This window comes from Zootoca vivipara, chromosome 7 (assembly GCF_963506605.1).
Source record: "Zootoca vivipara chromosome 7, rZooViv1.1, whole genome shotgun sequence".
In the NCBI taxonomy this organism is placed as follows: Eukaryota; Metazoa; Chordata; class Lepidosauria; order Squamata; family Lacertidae; genus Zootoca; species Zootoca vivipara.
This window is the reverse complement of record NC_083282.1, coordinates 10,108,624-10,130,848: the sequence shown is the minus strand read 5'-3', so window position 1 is coordinate 10,130,848 and position 22,225 is coordinate 10,108,624. Positions and strand designations below refer to the sequence as shown.

The window sequence follows — 22,225 nt, the reverse complement described above, 5'->3', positions numbered from 1 at the left end:
ATGGCATTTCCTTCTAGCAATGAATGCTCTCGAGGTTTTGGTAATATGCATATTGAATGAATGAATGAATGAAACTTTATTTGCATCAGCCATCGGCCATAGCAACAAAAAGCATTGCGATATACACAGTACAAAATAAAAGTCAGTTATATAAAACATGGTTTAGGGTCCTGAATCAGCAGTCAAATAGTGGACCTTATTCTGATTGCCCCAGCTAGAAACCTTGCAACGTTTGCAGTCATCTGCTCTTCTTGATCTGCCAGGAGAAATGACATGGTGGCAGTGGTTGGGTGACCCGGAATGGTCAATAAAAGAAGTGTAATAATCTCATTCCTCAGATCTTTGTAAAGAGTGCGCACGAGGAGGGCATGCACCACTGATTCGGCACTGCCATCTCCACAGGGACATAAGTGTTTTTCGTGTGGAATCTGTTGGAATCGTCCCTCAAGTACACCCGAGGGCAGTACATTCAGTCTTGTGAGGGTAAAGGCGCATCTATATTTTGGAATTGCTAGGTTATACAAACAGGGTACCAGAGAGTCAAAGTGGAAGGATGGAAAATGGTCATACCATGGGCAAAATTTCCTTATTGTGGCCAAGTTGTTCTGACGCTCAATATCATTTAAAGGTAAAGGTAAAGGGACCCCTGACCATTAGGTCCAGTCGTGACCGACTCTGGGGTTGCGCGCTCATCTCGCATTATTGGCCGAGGGAGCCAGCGTACAGCTTCCAGGTCATGTGGCCAGCATGACAAAGCTGCTTCTGGCAAACCAGAGCAGCACATGGAAATGCCGTTTACCTTCCCGCTGTAGCGGTTCCTATTTATCTACTTGCATTTTGACGTGCTTTTGAACTGCTAGGTTGGCAGGAGCTGGGACCAAGCAACGGGAGCTCACCCCCCCACAGGGATTCGAACCGCCGACCTTCTGATCAGCAAGCCCTAGGCTCAGTGGTTTAACCCACAGCGCCACCTGGGTCCCCTTTGATATCATTTAGGCGTTGGCAAATTAGACTCTTTGCTTTGCTATAACCCACGGTGAGTAGCTGTTGTGGGGATAAACCACAAGAGTGAAGTTTTTGGTTGGTTGACCATTTTCGACCAGGTACTCTTGTGACGGTATTGCTGCACTAGGGATATTAGACCGGGGGGGATTTGAGTTTAGGCGGAGCCAGAAGTTGAATGTCCTGCGCCAGATCCATATTTCTACCAAGGGGAGATTGATTCATTGATTCATTCATTCCTACGTGTTCAGCTGATTTTTCACTATAAGCGACTTTGCAGTTACCTTGGACCAGACTATAGATGGCTTGGGTACTCCACTGGATTTGCATGGCATTGTAACTGGGATGCCTTCTATGGTACTGAATATCTGCTGTCCATGCTGAATTATGGGTAGAACTGAAAACACAAACACACACAGGCATTTTGCAATTCACTGCTCATTTTTAACATCATGTTTTCCTTTGCATGTATAAAAACTTACAACCTATCAAGAAGAAGGCCTCACAGTGTCTTGTGATTACATACTTAGGCCCCTCCTACATTACAGTTTAGGAGGTAGACATTATGGCAGGCAGCCACTAGCTCCTCAATCCAACGCTCAATGCGAAATCCTCTAAGAGGCAAAATGATGCACATTTTTGTTGAGGTTGCACTTACTCTCACAATTCTTTCTCTAAATCTCTGTTCCCTTATAAGACTTTGATCATTTCAGTGGCTACCAGAGGCTCAACTTTCCTCAATTCTTCTTGATGAGGAACATTAGTTCTTCACAATGTGATAAAAACCTCACAGTGCTACTGAAGAAATAACCTTTGCTTGCAAAATGCAATAATGAATACTAACTTGCACAAGGCCTCTTTTCTAAAGCAGAACAAAAGCTTAAAACGTGCCTCTCTCAGTTGCATGGAAAAGCAATTTCAGCTCATGAAGAATACAACAGCCATGTCCTCACACAAAGTTGAAGCCACTGAGACACAGAAGGATTCTTACAAAACAAATCCTCTGTCTTGTCTTCTGCAAACAGGCATGTCCCTCTTGGTAGCATTAAAAAATGAGATACCTAGTTCTTTTTCCAAATGTATAATTTCTACTAAATGCCAGCTCCCTCTGGATGCCGCTTGTTTTTATCCATTATCTACCCTCTTAGACAACATTTGGAGAACTCCCACTTGCGTCTCTGTTTTGTCCATAAAGCAAGCGAGTCTGCAAAAAACCATCAATGCTTAAAAACATTTGTGCAGTGGTGGGGGGGGATATTTGGATGCCATGTGGTGGTAGATGGTTCTTATACTCATTCCTTAAAAAGGGATACCAGTTCTGTTCACATGCTCTGCTGCCCCGACCACCCCTATAATTGGACCGTCTTTCAAATCTCCCAATAGACTTGGCTGGGATCTGGAGATCCTCTTCCACAGCTGCTCTCCTTGCACAAGCAAGTACACCACAATGATTCTAGGAAAGACAAATGCAAACCGCAAGAGATGGTCTCTTCTGTATAAGAGGGGCTTCTTGACCCAGCTAATTAACCAAGTCATGAAGGTATAATAATAATAATAATAATAATAATAATAATAACAACAACACAACTACAACAAGAAGAGGAACAAGAACAACAACACCTTTATTGCCAATGTACAACCTGTGTACAATGAAATTAATGAGCCTCCCCCCTAAACACTCAATCTCAACAACCAACAACAACAACAACAACAACAACAACAACAACACCTTTATTGCCAATGTACAACCTGTGTACAATGAAATTAAATGAGCCTCCCCCCTAAACACTCAATCTCATTGCATTCTGTGTGCTTATCGCACAACACACCACCTCGCAAGTCAGTTGTGCTATGTTATTTCTGTTCAACAGCCTGACAGCCCACGGATAGAAGCTATTTTTTAGCCTGTTTGTACTGCTGATTATACATCTATATCTCCTGCCCAAGGGTAGAAGATTAAAGAGGTGATGGCCGGGGTGTGAGTCATCCTAGAATTTTTCTCGCTCTCCTAAGGCAACGATCCCTTGCGATGTCATCTAGCGGACTCAAGGGACAGCCCATGATATCATGTGCTGAATTCACCACCCTCTGTAGAGACTTTCTGTCCGTGGTTGTCAAGCCAGCATACCACACTGTGATACAATATGAAGTACACTTTCTATTGTGGAACAGTAAAAGGAGTTCATTAATTGTTGTTTGATCATTATTCTTCCGCAAGACCCTGAGGAAATGGAGTCTCCGTTGGGCCTTTCTGACCACTCTGAATTATGTTGATTTTCCAAGTGAGGTCCTCACTAAGGTAAACTCCCAGGAATTTAAAGGAGGAGATTCTCTCCACACAGCCCCCCCTCCCCCGATATACAACAGGGCAGGTTCCCCTCTCTTCCTCCGGAAGTCCAACACCATCTCCTTTGTCTTAGTAATATTTAGGTGCAAGTTATTCTCTAAGCACCATGTAGATGGAAGCAGAGGCAGCTTTTCACCCAAAACAGCATTTGCTTGAATGCAGTGTTTTCCACAAAAGGACGGGCTACTATTTTATATGGGGGGGGGGAGCAAAGCGATACCTTTTTCCCTCACTCCCAAACCTCTTGTCATTTCAAGATCAATTTATTTGTCTCTTCATACAATGGAAGAAAACAAGCAGAACTGCAAGCAGAGATTCAACTGAGGGAACAAAAGTCCAGAGTTGGGTAAAGGGGGAATTTTGCAAACAAAGAGGCACCCAGCTCCTATTTTTATGCAGCTTACTAACACAGCATTAAGAGAATCATAGAATCGTAGAGTTGGAAGAGACCACAAGGGCCATCCAGTCCAACCCCCTGCCGAGCAGGAAACACCATCAAAGCATTCTTGACATATGCCTGTCAAGCCTCTGCTTAAAGACCTCCAAAGAAGGAGACTCCACCACACTCCTTGGCAGCAAATTCCACTGCCGAACAGCTCTTACTGTCAGGAAGTTCTTCCTAATGTTTAGGTGGAATCTTCTTTCTTGTAGTTTGAATCCATTGCTCCGTGTCCGCTTCTCTGGAGCAGCAGAAAACAACCTTTCTCCCTCCTCTATATGACATCCTTTTATATATTTGAACATGGCTATCATATCACCCCTTAACCTTCTCTTCTCCAGGCTAAACATACCCAGCTCCCTAAGCCGTTCCTCATAAGGCATCATTTCCAGGCCTTTGACCATTTTGGTTGCCCTCTTCTGGACACGTTCCAGCTTGTCAGTATCCTTCTTGAACGGTGGTGCCCAGAACTGGACACAGTAATCCAGGTGAGGTCTGACCAGAGCAGAATACAGTGGTACTATTACTTCCTTTGATCTAGATGCTATACTCCTATTGATGCAGGAGTATTGATGCAGAAGAGAGCATGCAAGCCCCCTTGACATTAATGGGTTCAGAAAAAGAAAATTACTAGGTGGGTTATGATGACCCATATATGTTTTTTATAAGCAACGCCAATTGTATGCTCAAAATTTTATAGGGCATTAAAAGCCTAGGGAAACGCTGGACATTTTTCTCACCAAAGATGCTGACAGCAGTCGTTTTGTTGTTTGTCCCAGCCACGTTGCTTGCCATACAGGTGTAATCTCCAGCATCCTGCGGCCGAACCCTTTCAAGATGAAGACTCCCATCACTACGAACACTGATATAGGGATTCTGGACCACCTGGGAAAGGGAAATCAGACCAGATTTTATTCATCTTCAAGATTTAGCTTGAGAATAAATCCCAAAATTTGTTTTAAAAAATGGGAATGCAATCAAAATACTGCCCCAAAGCATCCCAAATTCCATGACACAGGCAGCAATTTTTGCATTATTTTGATTTCGCTAGGGATGGGGAACGGCAAAGGCAAACTCCACCACTTGACTATCCTCTGAGATTTGAACCAAGCATTTCTCCCATACTTTCAAATGGATCCTTGCAACCATAAATGGTGTCCCTGAGTGTGGTCTGGAAAAAATGCGTCATATTTTTTTATTTGCTGGAATGGAGACAAAAGTGACTATCTAGAATATCGAGTCACAGTGCAAGACCTCAAAGTGGGAGGAAAATGGAAATTCCAAGTTGTCCCCAGCAGACTTTATTCTCTCCAGCATTTTCAAATGCTGCCCAAATAGAATCCTCTGTGAGCTTTTCCCTTGGAGTGCAGAATTTGTCACCTACTTAGTAACTAGAGGAGGTTAAGCTCTGCCTTCCAAGGGGATTAACACCTCTCTTTGAAGAACATGGAGGGGAGGGGGAAGAAGCTATGCTGCTAGGGCAAGACTTGGGCATGGGAAACATATCTGCGACACATGCCAAAGAGAACAACAGGGGCTGAAAATCCTGTACATAGCTATTCTTTGCAGCATTTCACTCTCAAGGGACACCAACAGCCTGTTACATACACCCACGTAAGCCAAGAGCGTAGTTTACACAACCCTTTGTTTGCACGTGGAAGCAGTTTAACGGGAAACAACTCCATCAAACCAGGCCATACTGCAGTTGGGTACCCAAACCTATTTTAGGCATTTTAGGTGTATTTCCCTTTCAACATATCCCTTCTACATCAGGCACAGGCAACCTTGGCTCTCCAGATGTTTTGGAACTACAACTCCCATGATCCCTAGCTAACAGGGCCAGTGGTCAGGGATCATGGGAGTTGTAGTTCCAAAACATCTGGAGGGCCAAGGTTGCCTATGCCTGTTCTACATCTTCTGGTGTAGCAAAAAGTATTCGCCGGAGCCACATTTCTTACCTCGTACGCCAAAGGAAGACTGGAGGGTCCTCCTTGCTCTTTAAAGCAGAACCAAGAAATCCAGTTTGCTCATTCTTGCTCTAGTCTGATCTAATCTCACCTGTGCTTCCCGCACAGCTACATTTTGACTGCCATTCCCCAGTGCAAGTATCCTTTCCCCTGCTGCTTATCACTGGGCTTTCTGATCCCATATCTCTGTGGTCCACTCACCGTGTGTGTGTGGGGAGGGAGGGAGGGAGGGAGGGAGAGAACTCTGACAAATATGGACATTTTCTACAGGAACACTCCTGAAGTTCCCCCTCCATCCTTCCTGCTGTCTCCACTAAACCCAACCTTGTCATCCTTTTTGCTGCCACCCCTCCGAGCTGAACTGCTCTGCTGTTTATGCAGCTGTGGGGAATGTCAGGTGTCCGTATTTCACTGCACTGCTTCCAGGACATCAGTCTCCACTGTGACTCATTCCCAAGAGGAAACACAAAAAAGGTAAAAGGTAAAGGACCCCTGGACGGTTAAGTCCAATCAAAGGCGACTATGGGGTTGCGGCGCTCATCTCGCTTTCAGGCCAAGGGACCCGGCGTTTATCCACAGACAGCTTTCCGGGCCATGTGGCCAGCATGGCTAAACTGCTTCTGGTGCAATGGGACACCGTGACAGAAACCAGAGCGCACAGAAATGCCGTTTACCTTCCCGTCACAGCGGTACCTATTTATCTACTTGCACTGGCGTGCTTTCAAACTGCTAGGTTGGCAGGAGCTGGGGCTGAGCAACGGGCGCTCAGCCCGTCGCAGGGATTCGAACTGCCAATATTCCAATTGGCAAGCCCAAGAGGCTTAGACCACAGTGTCACCTGTGCTGTATACACAATGTTGTGTAAATAAACCATAAATAATAAGGACATCACAGTCTCCACTGTGACTCATTCCCAAAAGGAAACACAAACACCTGGAACCCCTGCAGCCTCCTTCACTTTTCCCTTTGTGTGAGTCAGCAAACAAGCCAGGAAGTCTCCCATGAACTATAGTTTTCCATTTCCTCTGAACTGGGAAAGAATGGTTTAAATGGATCTTGGAATGACTTTGCCCTTATATCCTGGTTTGTTTCAAAGCTGTCAACCATCTGTTAAACCATGATGCAAATCATCTGAACTCTTCCAGCGACTTTCCTAGCTGGCTGCAGGAGTGAAGTTGCCGTAGTTCGCAATCTGCTATGCCATATCGGTTGCTATAATTTTATGCCTTCTGAGATAGTCCCTCTGCTCCAGTAAGCAAAAGACTGGTAATAAAAGAAGCTCTTACCGCCATACTATTTTTAATCCACTTTCGCTCTGGGATAGGGTTCCCTGCCAACAGCACACATGACAGAGTAAGCTGCTGGCCTTCGATAACGTTAGCTGCTGCTGGGCTCATTCCAATTAGAGGTGCAACTGTACCAAAGATTTAAAAAAAGAAACAATAATTGTGCACATTCCCATGAAAATGCAAGAAGAATGCTCTGGTGCAGATGGTGCAGGAATCCCAACAGTGTTTTAAGAAGAATCCTGGTCTATAGTACTTATCTCAAAATTTGTTAATTTTAAGAACTATTCTGGATCACCATATTATTATATTTGCAATATATTGGAATAATTAATTCCAAGATAAGCTTTGCAGCGATGTGTTATGATATCTTTCATTCTTATTCCATATTATAAAAGGTAAAGGGACCCCTGACCACTAGGTCCAGTCCTGACCGACTCTGGGGTTGCGCACTCATCTCACGTTATTGGCCGAGGGAGCCGGCGTACAGCTTCCAGGTCATGTGGCCAGCATGACAAAGCCACTTCTGGCGAACCAGAGCAGCACACGGAAACGGCGTTGACCTTCCCGCTGGAGCGGTACCTATTTATCTACTTGCACTTCGACGTGCTTTCGAACTGCTAGGTTGGCAGGAGCTGGGACCGAGCAACGGGAGCTCACCCCGTCACAGGGATTCGACCTTCTGATCAGCAAGCCCTAGGCTCTGTGTTTTAACCCACAGCGCCACCTGCGTCCCTATTCCATATTATAAGACGCCTCAAAATCCTCAGTTAGTAGGCAGGGCATAAATACTACATACCACACACACACACAGACACACAGTGGTACCTCCAGTTGCACAAGGGATCCATTCCGGAGCTCCGGTCAGATCCTAAGGAATTTGCAACTGGAGGTGCCGCTTCTGCGCACAGCACGTAGAGCGCTTCTGCACATGCGCCTGCAGTGAAACCCGGAAAAATACTTCTGGGTTTGCCACATTCATATCCTGAAGGATACGTATCCAGAGGTACCACTGTATATAAATATATACAGTTTTTGAACAGTTCAGTTCCCAAACAACTTGGAAATCGAACGCTGCAAACCCAGAAGTCAGTGTTCCAGTTTGCGAATTTTGCTTCAGAATCCGAACATGCTCCTGAGCTTCCGTTTTTACTGTTGCGCTGCTAATTTGTGTTCCCCCCCCATCGTAATTAAAGCTTCCCGCCTTCCGTTTTTACTGTTGCGCTGCTAATTTGCGTCCCCCCATCATAATTAAAGCTTCCCACCTTCCATTTTTACTGTTGCGCTGCTAATTTGCACACACACACACCCATCGTCATTTTTGCTATTTATTGCATTTTTGTTTGTGTGGCTTTTTCGTTTTTGTGACTGTGGCTTGCTCTTTGTTTTATGGGACTCGTGACTTGTGACTTCATTTTTGTGACTTGTTTCTGTAAATGGAACCCAGTTCGGCTACTGATTGATTGATTCTGTGACTGTAGAAATGGATAAAAGCCCCCCATCCAGACAATGACTATCATCAGTGCAGGTAAGAAAAAAAATAATTTTAATTTTAATCATCTACAATACTGTCTTATTTATTTTATAGTACAGTACATTGATTATTGCTTTCATTTTATGGATCAATGGTTTTGTTAGACAGTAAAATTAATGTTAAATTGCTGTTTTAGGGGTTGTTTTTAAAAGTCTGGAACAGATTAATCCATTTTGCATTACTTTCTATGGGAAACCGTGCCTTGGTTTTGGACCGCTTTGGTTTTGGAATGGACTTCTGGAACGGATTAAGTTTGGGAACCAAGGTACCAGTGTGTGTGTGTGTATAATTATTATGAACGAAAATGATTGCTCAACTACATTGGTACCAACCTTTCCTACAAACAGACTGAGTAAATACTTAGCACTACTTTATTCAATTTATGAATTGGACTAACCCAGGGGTTCCCAACAAAATTTTCTCGAGGACCCCTCATCGAGCCGCTATTGTGACAAGGACCCCCATTAATTCCTAATCCTAAAATTAAAAAGTGAGAGCCAAATTAAGAGTCTTTTTATATTTTATATTTATACGTTTTTTACAGTTCTTCCTCTTCATCTGTAGGCCTTTGTCGTTTTAATGAACCACTTTTTAACCAACGGTCCATTTTTAACTACGCGAACTGTAGCTTCCGCGAAAAACAACGCTTTGTTTACAAACACTACTGTTTTGCAAAGAGGCAGCGCGCGCCAGGGAGGAGGGAGGGGAATGGAGAAGACAGGGTACCTGCGCAGTAGCGCACAAATGAAGCCGACGCGCGCAAAGCATATTGGGGAGGTGAGCGTTAGTAAAATGCGCGCACTGCCTCTTTGCAAAACAGTAGTGTTTGTAAAGCGCCACCTAACGGCATACAGCAGAACTACTGCCCCTATCTAATTCTAGTTTTGCGCTAGACTCTGCTCATGCAGGAAGCGGCCAAAACAAAAAATCTGTTATCATACGAAATATATTTAATATATTTTTTATTCTAATAGCATCTTGCGGACCCCTCTGGCATAGCTCGCGGACCCCTGGGGGTCCCCGGACCACCTGTTGGGAACCACTGGACTAACCTTTTTGATATAGTATTTGTTTAATCTTGATATTTTATTTAGCTATACTTGAATCTGTGTGTGTGTGTGTGTGTGTGTGTGTGTGTGTGTGTGTGTGTGTGTGTGTTTAAACACTTGTAGGAATTTTCTGGTTAAGTGCCTCAACATCAGAGAGATGACAGGAGAGAAATCTAGATAGGACACTATTTTTGCTCTGCTTTCCCAACAACTCATCACTAAGAAGTAAAATCTGTTGTGGATTTATCACAAATGTGGATGCTACCATGTGTGCTGTTTCAGAGTCATCGTTCAACCCACATTGGTAATGTTAAGCCACAGTTTATTAAACCATGGTTCACTTGATAGTCTGAACACAGCCCAGTGGGGCTTAACCATGACTTGTTACCTACAAACAAACCACACTTGGTGATTGGTATTTAAACCACGGCTTGCGTTAACCAAAGCTTAGCATTGCATGCAAACCTAGCCTATATGTAGAAGGCCCAGGAGAAAAATATTATTCTGTTTTGGATACAGGAAGAGAGATGGATTGAAGTCAGGTAAACCAACCATAACAAATCCCATATTTTCAGTTAATTACCAAGTCCCGTGACAGTAAGTGTAGCTGGCCGTGAGACAATCTTCCCGAACTGGTTTTCAGCTTCACAGATGTAGGTCCCCTCATCACTGACCCACAAATCTAGAATTATATGAAAGGTTTTTTTAAAAAAACAGAATTAGCACTTAACTTTCCAGGAAAAACCCAATATATTCATATACAAACATAAGTAAGTGCAAATGTATCATAAGTATTGTATTGCCCCTACATCCACAATATAGACTTATGAGACCAAACTTTGGGGGAAAGGTTATATTTATTAAAAAATGTAACAGGATGGTGGAACTCTGAATTAACCAAAGCAACCAAATTCAAGAGTACAGACAGCTGAGGATTTTTTTCTAACTCTGGTTAGGGAACTATCCCTCCAGTCCCCTGGGCAGTCTGTGTGTCTCCAGAAAGGGGGGGGGGGAGAAAGCGACTCCCCTCCTTGTTTGGTGAGCCTTGGGTATAAACCCATCACATGTATTGAGACCCCACTATCTAGTGTTCACCCAATATGTGCATGTCAGGCCTAAAGGATACCCCCAAGTCCTGCCCCCAAAAAACGCATAAAGCACTGGCAGGTCCCTGAAGGGTGCCCTTAACCCAATAATGCCTCATTATGTCTCTAGTTTTTCCTCCCTCATTTCCTCACCTGCCCAGACTCAATGCTCCACGAGCAATGAATCCCAGCCACTGTCAGGCTTCAGGGAATCCTATCCCTCCCATGGTGGGATGCCAAGAAGCAGATAAACAAGAAGAGTTCTTACCAATTAGTTTATTCAATATTCACAGAGAGAGAGAAAGGAATGTGGTCTCTCTTAGATAACGGCGGTGCTCCAAGTAAAGTCCCACCCCCTCAGTCCCTCCTATTCTACGCCAGCCTTTCACCGGCTGATTTGTGCTTTCTGCCTCTGAGCTTTCTGTTCTACTACTCTCAATGCACGCCTGGTCCGGGGGGTGGGGGGCGGGTCGGGTCTGGTAAGCTTTCCAAAGAGAGTGAATATGCCAGCTGTCTCTCCCCTGGTGCTCCTTCTTCCTCCTGCTCCCCTCCCAATATTTCCCAGCTTCTGCCCTCTGCGGCGTCTGAACTATGACCTTCTGCAAACCACTGTTCTAAATCTATACTGTCTCCCTCTTCTCCGGGAAATGCAGGAGGGGGGGGGTCGGTCTCCACAATTCCTCTTCAGTCAAGTCCCTGACAGCCACTCCTCCAAGTGCCAATCTCATTAGTCTCAGTGGGGAAACAAGGGGATTCCATCCACCCACCCAAATTCTACTCAGTCCCTTCAAACAGCAACTACCATATTTTTCCATGTATAAGGCGAGGTGTTTTTTGGTTTTGTTTTTTTGTTATAAGTAAATGTTTAAAATTGAGGTTCGTCTTATACACGGATAGTGCAGAGGGGGGGATGGGCGGTTGGTGGCAGCCACAAGCAAGAGATTTTCAGCGGCGATTGGGTGGGTGATTGGTGGCTGCGGCAAGGCCTGCTGGCGACTGGCTGCTACTGCATCAATTGGGCTTGTGATTGGTGGCTGCTTCCGGCGAGTGGGTAGACGACTGATGACCTTGGTGAGGTGTGCGAGCTCAACAACTGTGGGGACCCCCCCCCCCCAAAAAAAGCTTAACAACTCTGGACAATCTCCCCCATTTCCTTAATTTGGAGTCCCCCAAAATAGGGGTCATCTTATACATGGGAAAATACGGTAGTTAAAGCTCCACACTCCATAAAGTGAGAGGTGGAGGTTGCCACGAAACAGCTAAGGCCACTGCTTCTTTCTGCAGGTACGCAAGGGTATTCAGTACCTGCACCTATTTTTTTTAAAAAGTGTGGCACTTACTGTAACAACTTCATGGTGAATGCGCTAACCCATATTCATTTCTGACTTTAATCCAGATGCAATGTTTCTGGGTTTTATTGTGTTACTTATTGGGTTTCCCACAGAAATTGTGAATCCAGATTACATGGGAAAATAATATGAGATGGCATTCTTGACAAGGACAATATCCCATGGACACTGTGACCAGGTCCACCATAAACTGCTGTGTGGAAGCACCCTACATTAAATAACGATTTACGTATTGTGCATTATTTTTTCCTTTGCCTTTTACATACACAGGTATATGTATATACAGGTATACGTCTACCTACTGTTAAACGAAAGGCCGCCTGTTCTGAGTTGACTGATGGAACTAACTGCAAGATGCCTTGAGAAAAGCGGGGCACCGTCCAGCCGTTGCCACTTCACCTTTGGTTCCGGGTAACCATGAACATAGCAAGCCAATGTCACATTTGAGCCAATATCCACAGATTCATCACTGGGCTCTTGTGTGAAAACTGGGGGAGCTGTTGAGGGGGATATGCAGGGAAATAAACATCAGAGAATCAGTAACGGTAATATAGCTTCGGTATTTATTTTGAAATGACAACCCAAGCACTCCACTTTGCTATCTTGTAATGTGCAACAGCTGGGCCATTCAGTGGGATCCTATTAATGAGATGTTACTGGAAAGGAAAGACCCTGGTTCAAAACCATGCTTGGTCATGAACTTGTTGGGTAGTCCTGACTAGCTCTCAGGTCAAATCCCCCTATTGGTTAGCAGGGTCAACAGAGCAGCAGAGAGGACAAACATTTTAACTAAAGTACCGTATGAAATTCTACCTGATTCTACATGATTGTGATGACAGGCAACTGGCACCTGAATTGCCCCCAACCACCTGTCGATTGATTGATATTTATTACGGCCATTGGCCCATCACACAACAATTTCCCATACCAACATATATGTACTTAAACCTCCAAATTTAAAACAGACAAAAACTACAAAAAACAAACAAAACAAAAACAAAAACAGAAAACCAACAACATACAATACAGTAAATTTGCAACATAAACATCGCTCTCTGCTCATAAATTAATAAAAGACATCAATGTTGCAAACACCTGTCAAATTTGGACCACAAAGCTGGTCCTGATTAGGATCTGTCCTGGGGAACCAAAAATGTCCCTCACTCCAGGTATAAATGATAGTATGACATACTAATAAACTTAGAAACTAGAAGCCGCCACCCACCCAAGATTGGGAAACCCCTTTCCACTCGCACACATATCTCATTGGGCCCCAAACAATGTGAATGATACTGTAATCAACAATATTCATGAGTTTATTTTAGATCATCTTGCACAGTTTGTGTGTGTCTTTTCTGAAGCCATTATGCTTACAGCCAACATCCAGGGTTATTTTGCCAGATGTGCTTCCTGCAATATTGGTTGCAACACACATATAGTCGCCAGCATCCAAGTCCTGCGTTTCCTGAATCTTCAGTAGTCCCCGGTGGAAGTCAATAATAAGAAAGTCGGATGCCCTCAACTCTAAATCGCCTAGATCCAGGCAAAAAGGAACAAGAGCGGGAAGTTAAAAACCTAGACTCATTTCAATAAGTCAAAACAGCTTTTTCATTTCTTTTTTGAAACAGCAAAAAGTCACTGCTTCACTACAAGCATCCAGATGAATATAATGGCAAGAACATAGAACACAACAAGGAGTTGTGTACCGCTGAAGTACTATTTGATGCAACAGTAGTTCTCTAACGTTTACTACAATATTTACAACTTTTGAATTTGGGTCCGTCCCCATAAGCAGCTGAAGTGGCATTTTAAATAGATTCGATTCTCGCCCCCGATTCATCTCACACTTCATTCACAGTAATATGGCCTATCCATGCTAGCAAGTCCGTGATATCCATTTCGAGCTGTCTTAAGTGCTACAGTTTTATCTCATGGGGAATTGATGATGAAGAAGAAGGAAAGGAGAAGGAGAAGAAGGAGGAGGAGGAGGAGGAGGAGGAGGAGGAGGAGGAGGAGGAGGAGGAGGAGAAGGAGAAGGAGAAGAAGAAGAAGAAGAAGAAGAAGAAGAAGAAGAAGAAGAAGAAGAAGAAGAAGAAGAAGAAGAAGAAGAAGAAGAAGAAGAAGTTGTTGTTATTATTTATACCCCACCCATTTGGCTGGGTTTCTCCAGCCACTCTGGGCAGCTCCCAACAGAATATTAAAATACAATAGTCTGTTAAACATTAAAAGCTTCCCTAAACAGGGCTGCCTCCAGGTGTCTTCTAAAAGTCTGGTAGTTATTTTTCTCTTTGACAGCTGGTGGGAGGGCATTCCACAGGGCAGGTGCCACTACTGAGAAGGCTCTCTGCCTGGTTCCCTGTAATACGGCTTCTCGCAGCAAGGGAACCGCCAAAAGGCCCTCGGAGCCAGACCTCAGTATCCGGGCTAGACGATGGGGGTGGAGCCACTCCTGCAGATATACATATTTTAAAAGAAGCTAAGCCAAACAAGATCACTTTGGGAGAAGTACCTTTAAACCATTTAACCTGTGGAGGTGGGACTCCTGTACTTTTGCATTCCATTACTGTGGTGTCTCCAAGAGCAATCAGCAATTCACTTTGGACTACCGTCAGTTTAGGAACTTCTGCAGGGGAACAAGGCAAGAGACACTAAAATATGAAACTATTTCTCAACTTCTTTGGCAAACTGGGCAAGGTATATCCTGATCCTTAGCAATACTATTCCAAAATGTAGTCGTTATAATGTCTAGACAGCATATCAAACTGAGGGAGGGTGCACTGTCTCAAATCTGATACTAAACTATTTCATAATAATTATGCACTGGGTGAAGTTCCTTTTTTTTTGTCCACACATTCCACTGATTTGGCAGTAGAATCTAACCTGAATCCAAAACGTTTAATGGATTCTTATATGTGTGTGTTCGCAAAGGAATGAATGGCAAGGAGCAATGGCTCAGTAAACATTAGGAGGTTGCAGTTCTCGAGCTGTTGTTGTTTAAAGAGATCTCAGGTAACCAAATTTGGAAAGACCTCGGTCTTGAAGAGACATTGGCACTCAAAATGAACAATAGGAGACCATTAATCTGACTCAGTATAGGCTTATTTTTATGTTCAAATATTCACAAACTGATCTTCAACATTCACACACTTTCAACATTCTGATTGTGATTAGCAAGTATTAAAGAAAGTGTGGGATGTAACCCACCAGGAGCAGTCAAGTACAACATTCCTTGTTTTGCTAGAGTGGACATGCAAGGGAACGTTTGGTCCAGCCAGTCAAAACTGGCCTGGAGCAACTTTCCTTGCATATGACTAGTGGGTGAGTGTGACCTTTCCAGACCTGGTAAAAGCCAAGTCACGCTGCTACTCTCTCTTTCTCTTTTTCGACCTTCCTGTTCGTCCGTCCTGCCTGCTTCCTTCATCACCTGGACTGGACTGCTGGCTGCTACAGCAGTTCCCCAGGTCATCTCCCAAATAGGGTAAACCTGTTTGTACATGTTTGTAACTTTAAGCCTAAAGCCTGCCTTCAGGGATCACACTGTGCTCTGCCTGATCGGAAGTACAACTACTTTTTGTAACAACAACAACAACAACAATAATAATAATAATAATAATAATAATAATAATAATAATAATAATAAATTATTTATACCCCGCCCATCTGGCTGGGTTTCCCCAGCCACTCTGGGCAGCTTCCAACAAAATATTAAAATACGGTAGTCCATAAAACATTAAAAGCTTCCCTAAACAGGGCTGCCTTCAGATGTCTTCTAAAAGTCTGGTAGTTGTTGTTCTCTTTGACATCTGGCATTCCACAGGGCTGGTGCCACTACCAAGAAGGCCCTCTGCCTGTGGTGTCTTTATTCTTTTAGGAGGGATTCAGAAGGGGTCTTACCAGGAATATTAGAATATATCTCAATCTGGACACGCCAGATTGAATTGCTTATTGCCTTAAGCAACTCACACGAGTTTGCGACCAGCTTTCTGCTGCGTAAGAAGGGGAATTTACTCTGCCAAGTGAAGGAACTTGCTAGTGAAGTTAATAAACAGTATATTCTCTCCTGCCACCCTCAACATTCCCACAGAAAGCAGCCAACTACATTTTGTTTCTGATGATACTTGCCAATGTAAGTGAGGGTAGACGTCTCCTTGGCCGTTCCGGCAGCATTACTAGCCAAACAGCCATACAGTCCTGCGTCTTTGTGGATTGCCTTTTTTATAGTTAAGGTGCCTTCAGGATTTAACCTATACCTGCGGGAGGAGAAAAGCATCCACAGAAACTGGAAGTGACTATGACAACTGTGATATTATGAAAGTTAAAACGCCAGGGCATCATGGCAAGATGGGACTTCCACAGATGTTCTATGGGTAAAGAACATGTGCCCCCCCACATTCTCATTTTACATATGATTACTTTTATAATAGGCCACTTCAGAAAATATAAAAACATTCTGGAGGGGAAGCTAAGCGTATTTGCTATTTAGTTAACTACCACCACCATCATTTCACAGCTAACAAAAGAAGACATTGACTCCACAAGGAGCCTCTAAATCTGTCTCGTTTCCTTTTTGCCCAGACCTCAGAAAACACCACAACAGGACCTATTTCAACAGCACCAGGGCCGTCTTAAGCATGTCGGGCGCCCGGGCGCTGTGGTGCGGAGATCGCTCCAGCGCCCCCCACCCCACCCCGTTTCTCGCTGCGGCTGGTGGGCGGGCGCAGGGCGCCGCGCGGCTCTGCGGCATGCCCCCCCCGGGCGCCCTGTGCCACCCAGCCTTCCCTTAGAACCAGCCCTGAACAGCACCCTATCACCTGGTAGCCTATTGCACACAGACAAAAAAGAAAAACAACAACACTTCTATTAACATGGGGATGATTTAAACTGCTTCCCTGTCTCTGGAAAATCCCCGTAGTGTGCCAGTGTGCTCTTTGTGCCAGTGGAACACTAGTACACAAGGAGAGAGAGGTGATTCAGGTAGCACCCCTCCTGTAATTCAGTGCTTCTTGGCAGGCCAGCGTTATCTGAAATAGGGGAATTTATTTATTTGTTATATTTGTTAATTGCTCACGGAGTGAACCAATGCCACTTTAAGAATGATTAAGGATGCCCAATAAAATAAACCTAAAAACACGGCTATACAGATAAAAGCCAGGCCTTACAGATCCCACCTCACTAACTACGTAACTTTATCTTTATGCTACGCCTTTACACAGTTCAAACCATGCTCTCAAGGTGGTTTGCAACATGAAAAGAACACATAAATGCAACATGACAGAAGTAGTCATGATAAATGGGTCGTTAAAAAAGACACAACCCAACTGAACAGTACAAGAGGGCACAATAACACCCTTCAAATTAAAGATGCTGAAAGATGACAGAGCATTCCCTAAGTGGGGGCTGCCACTGAAAAAGCCCGATCTCATGTTGGCAACCTCTGAAACTCCCGGGGAGGGGGCACACAAATAAGGGCCTCGGAAGATGACTGTAGGATCAAACAAGGGCCTTTGTTCATCAGATTTCATAACACAACATTTTGAGTCAAGGATATTTCATGATCACCCCCCCCCCACACACACACCCCTGAAGGCAAGGATATGGGTAAAAAGATATGCACATACCTGTGGGAACCCATGAGAAACATATCGTTGTGTGTCCACACGACTGTTGGCTTTGGATAGCCAGTTGCAGAACAACCAATGGAGACCTCAGATCCTTCAGTAAATGACTGGTTCCTGGGCGAGACAACAGCTTTGGGTGGTTCTGTTACATAAAATGAAACATAATTATGGCATTTCAAATGTTATCTTACTACTGGACATCTGTAGGGAGGGAGTTTTTACATGACTCCCCTCTCATCAACATTCTGAAGTGGTACAAATCCAGGAATCGCTTTATCATATTAGTAGCTCTGAGACAGATCAGTATTCAAGCTACCTCAATAAATTCTCCTTATCGGCCAAAGAGCACACAGTGCTGCATGATTTGTAGGTTTTGAGCCTGGGCTTTTACGCGTATAAACTTGTCCTCTAGCATTGCAACATTGGCATTATCTGGTGGACCATCATCTTTAAAACTCAAACACATAAACACAACACAATAGGATTATTGTGTTTTGTTTCTTGAGCTATTCTTTGCAACTTGAGATTCAGTTGAGAGTCCCCCCCACAATTAGTTGGCGCTAATGCCAAAATAAACAAGTCTTTTAGGAAGAATTCTGCTTCCTAAATTGCAAATGGCTTTTCCATTGGGAACGTACAATAAAGACCTCAGAGTATCAGCTTTCCACCATTTCTTTTCACATTTCAGCAGATTGTTAGCTTTCTTGCTAAACAAGGACTTTGCTATGATGATATTGCAAAACCATTGGCGTATAAATGCAGAAGCTTGCTTCTGGTGCTTTAATAGATTAGTTTTATGTGCATGCTGCAGGAAACATCAGCATATCATAAAAATAGCAAAGAACTGATAAGCAAACTGAATCAACAAAGCTAACAGCTAAAATAAGCAAACTTAACAACGTTTAAGTTACAGGTAGGTAGCCGTGTTGGTCTGCCGTAGTTGAAACAAAATAAAAAAAATCCTTCCATTAGTACCTTAGAGACCAACTAACTTTGTCATTGGTATGAGCTTTCATGTGCATGCACACTTCTTCAGATACCAATGTCAGATACCAATGTTTAGGGATACATTGATGTTTAGGGAATGTTTAGGGAAACAAGAATGGAAGTCTTTTTCAGACTATTTAGAAAATTATTATAATATGATCGATTCGCGAGCAGGATATGAACTGTGACCAACAGAAAGAATTAGAGATTATTTTATTATGGTTATGATATAAAAGAGTGCAGCAAGGGGATAGAATAAAAAATTACCATGGAAAATGGGATGGGAAGCCAATAATTATTATGTATTAGAATTTTATGCGAAATTTGTGAAATTTAACAAAATGTGTTTTTTACAGTAATTTAAAAAATAGCTACAGTAAACGTGATTTGCACGCTGTGTAAAGCATGAAGCAGTTTTAAATTGCTCTACAAATGGTGACAGGAAAGACATAACTTGATTAGTCTGTCAATCATTCTGGACTGGAATCAAATCCAGATAGTTTATATATTCCATGTATATGGCAGAACTGTTCTGAACTGTTTTGCGATGTGGAAAGCTGCCGGGGCTATTTTTTAAACAATCAAGACAGATTGAAGGATGCTTTAAAAGTTTTGCGGTTTTGAAGAAGATCTACTCTTCTGTTGACCTTAGGAAACTGAGATTGGCTCAAATGGGAGGACACAGTGTGCCTAACAACACCGCTTCTGACAATACCCTGTTATTCTAGTACGTAGTGGAGGTACTCAGAAATAATGGATTAAGACACACATTTTGCACATTATAGGGGTTTGTCCCATGGTAAGTCAACAAAGCATGCTGCAAGATCCAGCCACCATGACATCTGGAAGCAATTACCAGCTTTGTTTTCTGTCCCAGCAGTAGCCAATGACACAACAAGGACAAAGACTCAATGGGAATGTTTTTCTCTCGTGGCAAGTTTGCTTTCTTCATGAGGGGTGGAGAACTCCTCACATTCCACGAACAACACTGCCACCTTGTCCCAAATGCTCAACATGCCTTTGGGGTAATCTTTCTTTCACCCGAAATATTTTGATTTGGGGGGGGGGTCCTACACACAAACACAAAGAGAGAGTAAAAATGACCTCCATTTTGTTCTTGATGATCCTGGAGAGGGAGATAGTGGTGGAACCAAAGTTATAACTGCCCTGTGCTTTTCCCATTGAAGCAAACATGCATTGGAATAGTTAATAAAGACCTTTGGGCTTTTAGTACCTCGTAAACAAAAAGCAAACAGGAAAGGTGTGGGGATCTGTTTGCATGAAGTAGCACTCATGTTGTAATTGGAAAAGTTCTCAAAGGGTAAATCGACAGTCTCAAACAGCCATTGCTATTGCCTCACATAAAGTGCTTCCCACAAGGTTCTGATAAAGTGTTTCCCACAAGGTTAACCACAATGTAGTTCCTGGTTTCAGAAAAGGTAAAGAACCCCTAGATCAGTGCTCCCCAACCTTTGTCATAGCTGCCAAGTTTTCCCTTTTCTCACGAGGAAGCCTATTCAGCATAAGGGAAAATCCCTTTAAAAAAAGGGATAACTTGGCAGCTATGACCTTTGTATCATCATGGACCAGTCAACGTTTGATAATTTTACTGCGGCCCGCTTAGGGGGGGACGTTGATTGTTTATATTTTATTTAGATTGTTTGATTTAATAATTTTAATTTAATTGTATTTAATGTTCCTTGGGTGGCCCGGTACCAATTGATCCACGGACTGGTACCGGTCCATGGCCCGGGGGTTGAGGACCACTGCCCTAGATGGTTAAGTCCAGGCAAAGGCAACTTTGGGGTTGCAGCACTCATCTCACTTTCAGGCTAAGGGAGCCAGCGTTTGTCCACAGACAGTTTTCCGGGTCATGTGGCCAGCAGGACTAAACCGCTTCTGACGCAATGGGACACAGTGACGGAAACCAGAGCGCATGGAAATGCCACTTACCTTTCCACCCCAGTGGTACCTATTCATCTACTTGCACTGGCGTGCTTTCGAACTGCTAGGTTGACAGGAGTTGGGACAGAGCAATGGGCGCTCACCCTGTCATGCGGATTCGAACCGCTGACCTGACTGGCAAGCCCAAGAGGCTCAGTGGTTTAGACCACAGCGCCACCTGCCTCTGGTATCATCTGAGCAGGCCTCATTTGGGAGGATTTGCCCAAAGTTGGGTTTTCCCCTCTAGAATGTTGACTAAAAGATAGTTTTTGTTGTTTGTAGGCATTTGTAATTGAAAATAAAAAATCACAGCTCATTAAAGGAACATAAATTGTGGCGTTTACTCAATATGCAGGTGCAAATGTTTTCTGCACAAATTCTACCTCCTCAGAATAAGTGGTTTTGGCTCTGGGTGCTAGGGTATTGTCAAGCACACATCATCTGACACAAATATTATCTGTATTATTCTAAAGCCACCACCCCAATACATTTGAGATCTTGTTGGGGTATGAAATACACTCCCCAAAATGTTAGTGTTGTCCATCCCCCCAAATTTTGGATGAAAGTTAAGCATACTCTATGTACTACTTGAGAATGGAATGTACCCATTTGGAGCACAAGGTCCACCCTGATAAAAATGAAATTATTTTGGAGCAGAATTTTGGCATAGACTAATGGTTCTGGTATCTTGTGAGGCCTTGAGATATGTAATTAGTAAAAGTTATTTATCATCCATTTTGTTCTCTGAAAACCAATAGTTAAAACTGAAATCCATGATACATTTAGCACTAGGATTGCATATGGTACAACAAATACAAGAAGATCAACACATAATTTTGATTCTGATTTGTGTTGTTTTTAAAAAAATTCCACCGCTTGCTTGAAGGAGATCCAAAAGGGCAGAGTTAGGCAGATACAATACATTCCCTCCTTATTTATTCCTGCTTTGTTCCTGGAATGGAAACTTTGAACCAATTCCTAGGAAAAAAGTGTATTTACATAAACACATGCAATACATTTCCCAATGGGGAAACATTATCTGGCTCATATTACCTTGGATCATACTTCATCAATATGTGCTGGATTTTCTGTAGATCAATGTTAAGTGTTTTTGTTGCAATATTCAAGCTTCATTCATTAGCAGAAGCAATGCAAACAGATTTAGAAAGATTCCAGGCACAATACAGCTAAAGCAGAATTTACAGTCAGGAGTTTGAGTGAGGTCTAATTGCATGCTTCACTTCAGTTCAGTTTAATAATGCTTAACTACACTAAGGGCTGGAATCCTATGCATGCTTACCTCATTGGACTCAGTGGGACTTGCTTCTGTCCCCAGCCGAAAAAACGGATTTTTTTGTTTTTCCCCGGTTTATTCTGGCGCGGTGGCCATTTTGGAACTGGGCAGAGCATGCTCAGAAGTGACTGCAGCACGATTTCTGGTGCGGCGGCCATTTTGGAACTGGGCACAGCAGCATCAAAAGTCACTTCTGAGCATGCTCCGCCCAGTTCCAAAATGGCAGCAGCGCTACTTCCGGTATGCTACTTCCGGTCCGGTCCCTTATTTTTCAGAGAGGAACTTGGCAGGTATGCCCGCTATTTAAGATAATTTGTTGTGATT

The 22,225-nt window shown here is 43.4% G+C and overlaps 1 protein-coding gene across 3 annotated transcripts in view; it reads right to left on the bottom strand.

Moving 5' to 3' along the window:
* The window catches only part of HMCN1 (hemicentin 1), a 280,560-nt gene that overhangs the window by 170,530 nt on the left and 87,805 nt on the right, over nucleotides 1–22,225 (bottom strand). For all 3 annotated transcript variants that reach the window (XM_060276655.1, XM_060276656.1, XM_060276657.1), the window contains exons 12-20: nucleotides 17,677–17,818; nucleotides 16,181–16,308; nucleotides 14,568–14,681; nucleotides 13,433–13,591; nucleotides 12,361–12,555; nucleotides 10,208–10,306; nucleotides 7,042–7,169; nucleotides 4,529–4,673; nucleotides 1,287–1,399 (exon numbers count right to left, since the gene is read on the bottom strand). In XM_060276655.1, the coding sequence (XP_060132638.1) occupies nucleotides 1,287–1,399; nucleotides 4,529–4,673; nucleotides 7,042–7,169; nucleotides 10,208–10,306; nucleotides 12,361–12,555; nucleotides 13,433–13,591; nucleotides 14,568–14,681; nucleotides 16,181–16,308; nucleotides 17,677–17,818 (1,223 nt within the window). The remainder of the gene's footprint in view (nucleotides 1–1,286; nucleotides 1,400–4,528; nucleotides 4,674–7,041; nucleotides 7,170–10,207; nucleotides 10,307–12,360; nucleotides 12,556–13,432; nucleotides 13,592–14,567; nucleotides 14,682–16,180; nucleotides 16,309–17,676; nucleotides 17,819–22,225) is intronic.